Source organism: Lagopus muta, chromosome 1, assembly GCF_023343835.1.
Source record: "Lagopus muta isolate bLagMut1 chromosome 1, bLagMut1 primary, whole genome shotgun sequence".
Taxonomy (NCBI): Eukaryota; Metazoa; Chordata; class Aves; order Galliformes; family Phasianidae; genus Lagopus; species Lagopus muta.
In genome coordinates this window covers 136,275,463-136,284,256 of record NC_064433.1, presented here as the reverse complement: position 1 = coordinate 136,284,256, position 8,794 = coordinate 136,275,463, and the positions used below count along the sequence as shown (strand labels likewise).

Below are 8,794 nucleotides of genomic sequence, written 5' to 3'. Positions count from 1 at the left end.
CTTCCTGTGAAGTTGCACACACATTGTACGTTCGCTGTTATCTTCTTTCTCAGCTTTCCACCGCCATCATGTCCCTCCAGGAAGGAAGAATGGGGAGATGGGGCCATGGTGGCTGTCAGTGCAAGGCACTGCATGGCCATGGTACCTGCAGCAGTTGAGTGGGACAGACACAGAGTGAGGGGTTACTGTGGAGGAAACGCCTTGAGGAGCGCTGTTATCAATGACTGAGGTTGGAAAAGACCTTTCAGATCATCTGGTCCAGCATCAGCCCATCCCCACCGTGCCCACTGACCACATCCCCCCAGTGGCACATCCACGCGGTTCCTGAACACATCCCGGGACGGTGACTCCATGGGTGATGTCTTCCCTAGGTGTGACTGGCGCTCAAGCCAGTGGAAGCGCCGGCACGTCGCCGCAGCACCCAACCGCACGTCCCTGCCGCCCCCTGCGCCCCTCAGCTCGCCGCGGGGCGCCTCCCCGCAGCGGGTCGGCCGATGGAGGCGGCGCCGCGGATGCGGGGCAGCGCGGCGCGTTCCCGCCCCCTGGCGGCGCCATCGCGACCACGTGCCCGGCCGAAGAGCAATCTCGCGCCGGTGCTTCCCGCGCGCCCGCCGCCAGAGCCGCAGGGCGGGGAGTCGGAAAGCGCGAAAATCCCGCGCATGCTCCCTCCGCCCACGGAGGGGCGGACGGTTGGCTTAGGCGCTCCGCGTGTGCCCGTGCAAGGCACGCTACACCCCGTGACGTCAGCGCGCAGCGTCACGCCGGTGGGACGCACAAAAGTGTAAGTTTCAATTTTTTTACCCCCCCCTCCCAACAACTGCACCCCCCCCCTCCCCGCTCCCTCCATTGTCGGCGGGGGAAGAATAAAAATAAAAATAAAATTAAGAGAAAGGAAGCGGGCGGCGGGGTCGCGGGGAGGGGCCGCCGCGCTCGCCTCCCCCCCCCCCCCCACCGCAGCCGCCCCCCGGGCAGGTGTGCGAGGGCCGCGGGCCGCGCGGTGACAGCCCGCACGCGGCGCCCCCCCGTCCCGCCGCGCCGGCACGGAGCGTGCTCAGCCGTGTTCCCCCCCCCACCCCCTACCGAGCGGCCGTTGGGCGCCCGCTCCCTCCCTCTCTCCTTCCCTCCCTCCGCCCCTGCCCCCTCCCGCCGTGCTCGCGGGCCCGCGCGCGCCGCCGCACATGTGCAGTCGGGCGCCTCCGCAGCGGCAGCGCGGCGCCGGGCGGGGGGTGCTGCGCGCCGGGACCCGGGCTGGGGGGCGGCGGCGGGGGATGGAGCCGGCGCTCTCCGCCTTGGGCCGCTCAGGTGCGGGCGGCTGCGGCCCGAGGATATGAGGAAAAGGATGGGAGTCGCTGGGAGGCGCCGCGATCGGCGTGGCCCCTCGCCGATGAGCGGAGGCCCCGGCGGAGGGGCGCGGGGCGGGCGGCGGCTGCAGCCTCTGTCTGCGGGCGGGAGGAGGGGGGCGGCCCCGAGGCCTACGTGTGCCCGCCGCCGGGATGGGGGCGGCTGGAGGAGGCCCGACCGTGCCGTGCACCCCCCTGTGCAGCTGGACGGGAGCGGAGCCGGCGGCTGTGCGGGGAGGGGGGGGCGGCGGGGCGTCGCTCCCACGTGCTGACTGTGAGCGGGGGCGTCGCTTCGACAGAGCGGGACTGGGGGGGGGAACTTCGTGCTCTCCCAGAGGGTTGTGTTGTGAAGCAAAACGCTGTGGGGAGCAGTCGGGAATTGGGGCGGTGCAAAGTTTGCCTCCTCTCATTGTGGTGAGCTGACTGATGTTGGCTGTGTTTGCTTTCTAGAAAATAGCATCGTCGTCCCCGCGTCCCGCAGGCAGCAGGATTGTAAGAGGATTGCCTGCTAGGCTGGGGTAACATGGCAAAAGATGTAAGTATATTTATAGCACATCACATGCAGGGGCATAACTAATAGCATATTTTTGCTTTTGTTTTTGCTAACAGAAGCAAAGCAGGTCAGGCTCTGTTATAGCTGGCAGTGCAAATGTATGAACCTGACTCCGCTCTACCTCAGGCCTAGGCTGTGCTTCCTTATGGGTGATCCAACCCCAGAGCGGCTTCAGGTCTGCAGCAGTTTCCTCAGAGCAGATGTGAGGATCTACTGTACTCATAAAAGCAGTCTGGTCATTGGCATTAGATGAGTTCGTATTGAACGCTATCCTAGGTTGGCTTTGACAACCCCAGAATACACTGTTCAGGTGCTGGGATGGTTGGTGGCTCTGTCCCGTTGTCTCCAGAAGTCAGCAGCTGAGTGTCACTGCTGGCTGGCGCTGCCTCTGCTGTTTGGTGTGTTCAGGGCAGCAAAGCCTCCTTATCTCCTCACTTTTTCTTCCCTGTCCACTCAAAGATGCTGATTACTGTCTGTAAAAACAAGCATCGGGAACTTGCAGCATAGACTTCCCTGCCATCCGCGCCAAGACTGGTGGCCTTGAGGCAGGCCTCAGAACCACCTTTGCTCTTATCCATTCCAGTATTCTTCTAAAAAGCATTTAAATGCGTTCTGCCTTTCAGGTCTATTGCATTGTTCATAGCTAATGTAATTGGACTGCCACGTTTCTTTATGGAAAACGAGAGAATAGAGCGCTCTGTATTCAGATATGAATGTATCTCCACTTATATATTTTAAAAAAAAAAAAAGCAAACAAGTTGCAAAGTGATACGATTCAAATTCTAAACAGCAGGTTACGTTATTACGTGAACTGTTGTAGCTTTCAAAGAGTGAGAATTACTGTGAAATAGTGATTGGTTCAACAAATTAATCTTGTAGGGAATTTTAGTAGTTCAGAAGCACATGAGAAGTATCTCGGTGTGCAGAAACGCAACTAGAAATACATAGTCACTGCAAGCTTGCCTGTAAAAGATAAGGGTGTTCAAGTGTGCTACAGATAGCAGAGTTCAGGGAATGAAGGGCTGTACAAGCAGAGAAAAAATGAAGCAGAAGGGGTGGAAGAGGAGATGAAATAGCGGCGGTTCAGAGCAACTCAGACATTAGGATATATCTGTTTCATACTGCCGTTTGGAAGGAGGTGGGCTGAGTGAGGGACTGGCACCTGAAGTGCAGATTAGTAGCACTGATCAGTGTCATAGAAAGTGTGTGGGAGCATAATGGGTGTAAGACACCTAAGAAAGAACCTAATTTTTCAGAGATCTATCTTGCTGCAGGAGGGGAATAATTAAGGGAGGAATAACATACACAACGGTAAACTTGAGAAATGGAAGAAAATGCTACAGTTAGGAACAGATAGGTGTTTTCAGCGTCTTCTAAGAGTAGATCAAGAAGTAATAAACTGAATTTGGAGAAGTGATAATCCGGCTCAGGTTGTAGGTAACATGTTAAGCATGTTTGAGCACTGGGACAGGATAGGGAGTGTATGAAGTCTTAATTGATGAACTGTCTAACCTGTTTTCAGAAGTCTCTGTGGATATATACGGTCCTGTTTCAGGGAAGAAAAACAAACCGCTTGCCTTTTTTCAGGCTATTGCATGGCCACCATTATGTGTTGCCTACAATGTGTAATGAATCTTGGGAGATCTTAAATTTCCAAGTCAAACCTATTAGGTTTGGTTTGATGTTAGAAAATGGAGAAGCTAATTGATATAACAGTTTTTTGACTTTCCAAAGGGAAGAGTGATTCTCACTTTTTTAAATTCCAAAGCTCAGTTTTTACCCTAGTGAAACAGTGGAGTTAGTCCTGGTAGGGACAGCAGCACTGCATTCCTGGGCACGGGGTCTGTGAAGACCTGTGCTCCCTGTAAACATAAATATTCTGACATGAAAATGCTGCTGCAATTAATGGCCTGTGGTTCTGCTGTGTCACCTATCAAGTGCTGTAACGGACTGCAAGATGTGGTGAAGATGGCACGGTTGATGAATGCCCCCACCCCTTCCTTCCTTTTTTTTTTTCCAAGTAGGGCTGAAGTGGCACAAGTGTGGTGAGGGCGGTTTGTGCCGCTCTCCCCCCCAATTCTGAAGGTGGCATTCCCATTGCCAAGCATGTGTCAGCATGCTGCAGCTGGGGAACATGGGCTCTGGGTGCGTGCTGCTGGGTCCTGTGCTGGCGGCTGCTGGAACAGGCGGCCCTGCAGAAGGTGTGGAGCCAGAGCTGCACTAAATAATGTTCCTGCTTAACCCCTCCTCCCACTTGCTGAAGGAAAATACTTCTTTTCCTTACGTTGCTCACATCTAGCTTTTCAGCTGATGCCTCTGTTGTATAAAAACTGCTATTTGAAAATACCTGTCTGGAAAGTTAAGTGCCTGCGAAAGAAAGTGTGCAGACTAAGACTTTCTAGGGGAATTGAAGAAATTGGGAGCATGATGGAGAGTACTGGCAAGCCCAAGAAAATGCTTTTTAAAAGGACTAAGTAATTAGGGCCACAAAGATGGTGAGGGGCCTGGAGCATCTCTCCTATGAGGAAAGGCTGAGTGAACTGGGTCTGTTCAGCCTTGAGAAAAGGAGACTGAGAGGGGACCTGATCCAGGTCTATAAATACCTAAGGTGTGGGGGGCAGAATGGCGAGGCCGGACTCTTTTCAGTGGTGAGTGGAGACAGGACAAGGGGAAACAGCCGGAAACTGCAGCATAGGAAGTTCCACACAAATGTGCGCAAGAACTTCTTTACAGTGAGGTGACGGAGCACTGGAACAGGCTGCCCAGGGAGGTGGTGGAGTCTCCTTCTCTGGAGATGTTCAAGACCTGCCTGGATGCCTACCTGTGCGACCTGCTGTAGGGAACCTGCTTTGGCAGGGGGGTTGGACTCGATGATCTCTGGAGGTCCTTTCCAACCCCTACAATTCTGTGATCCTGTGATTCTGTAATTAGAAAAGTACTGATCAGGTAAGCTGGCAAGATAATGCCTGCAAGGTATTTGAACAAAGTCTAAATTCTGTTAAGTATTATATTAAAATATATCCCACTAATGCTTTTCAGAGTGTACAGTAAAGAAAAAATAAGCAACAAAGCATTGGTTTTTGGCAGAATACTTTCATCTCCTTTGCTGTGGTCAGTGAGCTATGAGGGGGGAAAAAAAAGATACATTCTCAAGTAGCACCTTAATTAAAAGCTTGCAGGTTGAGTTTAAGAGCATAATCACATCTAGTCTTGTAGTTAAGTTAAATTGAGAGATAACAATGTAAAAAGAGGCAGCAGCTTGTGAAGGTTAAAGTATCTGTGAGAATTCCAAATTCTATTTTTTTGAATGGTTATATAAGGGTTAGGAGATCTAGAGTGCTATAAATGTAGAAGGAAAAAGAAAGAAGAAACTCATTTTCCAGTGTGATCTGGTCATAGTAATGAGCATAGCCATTTCTGGCTTGAGGCATGCGAGCATTGTGTGGAGCTGAAATCAGTTCTAATAGAACCAGGCAGGCCATGGAATATCACATTCAATTCAGAAGAGCTGAGTTACTAAAAGGACTTCACTTTTTCATAATTTAAAAGAACAGCAGGGAAGAAAAGATGGGTGAGTGAGGGAATGCCAAGTGCAGTGTCTTCAGAATGCATGCACCATGGCAGCAGGAGCAATCTACTGCATCTCAGAGGCAGAATGACAAACTGCTCTGTTGAGGGCAGTAGTGTTAGTAGTGTACAGTCTGATGTGTGCATTTGCACCATGTATGTCTTCTTTGAGAGCAGTGGACACAGTGTATGGGAAATTTCTTGGTCTGAAACAGAAGTAGCATCTCCAGAAACTCCAGCTTAGCCACATCCCCTTTCTGGTTAATAACTGTCATTCTCTGAGACTTCACTGAGTCTACCATAAACTCTTCAGCTGCTTTTACAGATGTACGTCGGAGGCAGGACCTGGAGGAGCAAAGGTCCTCAGCTGACTTGTGCTGCTCAAGGGATTCATGGTTAGGTGGAGGTAGAGTTTCCTGAGTGAAATGCTGACCTTTCTTGTCACCCATGGCATGCTTAAAACTAGGCAGCACATGGTGTCAATAGAAGGAGACAGAAAGTACATTTGGTACCTTAATTTTTTTGTCTTCCATTTCCCAGTGTAAGTGAAGACTGCTTGCTGGCCTTATTTATATTCACTTATGTGTTATAATTATCTGATAAGTAAGGTGATAAATACTTCTCTTTATCAGTAGTATCAGTATTTTCTCCATCACTCAGTAGTTTCTAGCCGGTAGTAGAAAATCCAAGTTAAGGTGTGACTCAGGTTCTGCTTTCAGATACTTCTGTTGCAGATTAACTGTTGAGCCCTTCAAGCAGCCATTAAGAGAAGCTTGTAGTTCTCTTCTTTAAGACCCAATGTGAAGGAGAAGAAGCAGGACTCATTTCTAGGCACTGGAGCTATTAGAGAGGGTAGCCCTGTGCATGGTGTTACAGCAAATAGGGAGCTAGACAAAAGGAACAAGTAAAATTTCTGGTCTTGAAAATTGCCTAAAGAATCATGAAGGTTGGAAAAGACCTCAGATCATCTAGTCCAACTGCCAGCACATCTCTACCATGCCTGCTGACCTCATCCCTCAGTGCCATGTCCACATGGTTTTTGAACACCCCCAGGGTTGGTGACTCCAACCTCCCTGACCTCCCTGGGCAGCCTGTGCCAGTCCATCACTATTCTTCATGAGAAGAAATTTTCTCTGATATCCAACCTTAATCTCCTCTGGCGCAACTTAAGGCTTAAGATTGAAGTAGATGAGTTACATAAGTTAAATGCTCACTGCATGTACAGTTGCTTGTGATTGTTTCAGTTGTTCACGGTTATTGCATAGACTGTTTCCACTCTTAGAAGAAAAATGGGTAAGAATGTGCAGTTGAAAACTAATTTGGTGTTTCGCATACTTTTTAAACTGGCACACCACTGTTAGCTCTCAGAACTTCTCACAGGCTGAGATACCTTTCTGGAGAGCTGTTTCATCAGGAAGGCTCATACAGTTTCATGAATTGCACACAGTGGCGTTGGTTTGAGGATGACTGGTTCTAAGATTATATATATATACTTAATTGTATGGTTTATTCTACTGCTGTCTTTTTCTCGAGTTACTTTGAGTGATTTTTATCTTGTCCTCTTGTTTGCTTGAAGCATATTGTCTGTCCTCGGTATTTCATTAATATCACTGAATACCAGATACGGCCCATGTATCTAACTTTGCAAAGGAAGCCCTGTGTGTATGCGTAAATCCTGAAGACACTATGGTAGCGGCTCTTCTGGTACAGAGTTCAGCACGTGTTCTAATACCACTAGACCCCTAAAGACACAGGGTTTAAGACTGATGGCTTATTTTAATTGATTATTGAGAAGACATTTGGGTATGTAGTTTCATCCAATGAATTCATCTCACAGTACTCCCTAAATATCCTTGGAGTAAAATATGTACTAAAAAGCAACAAAAAAGTAGAAACCAGCTAACTAATTGCTTACAACAGTGTCACTTAATAGGTCAGTAGGTGTGCTCATTTTGGGGAAGGAGGTAGATCTCTACTTCTGTGCAGGTAATTTTGCTGGAACATCCCGAAGTTGTACTTCTTAACTGCTTTTATATGGTGCTTATACATCAAACTTGAGCAAGCCTTCATGGCAAGAGAAGGTCACATTTGGAATAGACTTATAAAAAAAGAAGTTATGTTGGAAATAGTAAAAAGATTTTTACATGAAGTAATGTGAGCATCTAGGAAGCGCTCAAGAACCTACAAAACATTTAGCAGAGTTCTTCTTAAAGTATCAGCATGTATTTCTCTTATTATGTTTATTTTTTATTTCAGTGAGGCAGCCTATAGAAATTGAATTGTCAGTGGATTTCAAGAGGTTTGCACACCTTGTTTGGTATCATTTTAGCTCAACGACTGCTCAGTAGCTTAGTTTATTTCTGTCTGCCTTTAGTCAGTTTTAACGTGTTCAGAAGTTGGTAAACTGAAGATGAAGTAGTATTATGAAATCAGGTCTTATGAAAGCGCATCTCAGTCCAGGTTTTCAAATGCTGGTAGAGTGTTTTTAAATATGCCTTTGAGAGGAATGCAGAAGGAAGAAAGAACTTCTAAGATCTTTGCATTGCAAATACATAATAAACTCTATTTCTTATTTTCCATGTTAGTTTATATTTATTAAACAGAGAATGGCAACTCAGAAGTTACCGTCACCTCGCTAATCATTTTCTCTTAAGCTTTACTTCTTCATTAATTTTATGTGTAGTTAATGGTAATGGCTGCATATGTTTATTTGTTGCATTACTAAGTAAATACAGTGTGTGCTGGCAACTTAACACGCTCAACAAAAATGCCAGTTTTCAAAAGTTAAATTACACTAGGGATTACTTATTTCAGTATTCGTATTTGCTTGCTTGGATATCACTTAGCAGAGATTTATTGTGTCTTAATTGGAAGTGAGTGGAAAAAATGGGCCAATGTTTGCTAAATATTCTCAGTGTCAAAGTGGTTCTCAGAGGATGAACAACTTGATTTTAAGTGTGGTCAGTTGTCCATATGCCCAGGAATGCTGCTGGCTGCTTGTCCTGTGTTGGTTACATTACATCTGCTAAGCCCCATGGTATCATGGTTATGCAGACTTACAGGGAAGTAATGTTGTGGGCTGTTGTAGCCTTTTAAGACATCAGTAAGGCAGACAAATCTTACTTAACGTAACCTGTTGAATTCTGCTGTGTTTGAGTACTGTTGAACAAATTTCTCAAGGATTTGATTTGATTGGAAGAAGTCTATTAAAGTCAAATCTACAATGGCATTGGGAGACAGTTGTGGGAACAGCAACTGCTGTTACTTTTCTACATGGGAGTGTTGAGGTCTGGAGGACTCAAAAAGGCTGAGTAACTGGGTCTGCTCAGCCCGG

At 47.7% G+C, this 8,794-nt stretch overlaps 1 protein-coding gene across 3 annotated transcripts in view; it reads left to right on the top strand.

The window, feature by feature from the left end:
• Nucleotides 1-628: 628 nt before the first annotated feature.
• TFDP1 (transcription factor Dp-1) overlaps nucleotides 629-8,794 on the top strand; it is a 40,835-nt gene continuing 32,669 nt past the window's right edge. Inside the window, exons 1-2 of one of the 3 annotated variants that reach the window (XM_048960725.1) lie at nucleotides 629-781; nucleotides 1,791-1,875. In XM_048960725.1, the coding sequence (XP_048816682.1) occupies nucleotides 1,864-1,875 (12 nt within the window). In that variant the 5' untranslated portion in view covers nucleotides 629-781; nucleotides 1,791-1,863. Of the gene's footprint in view, nucleotides 782-1,192; nucleotides 1,303-1,790; nucleotides 1,876-8,794 lie in introns of those variants that run through there. The other 2 variants (XM_048960888.1, XM_048960814.1) reach the window with 2 other exon arrangements.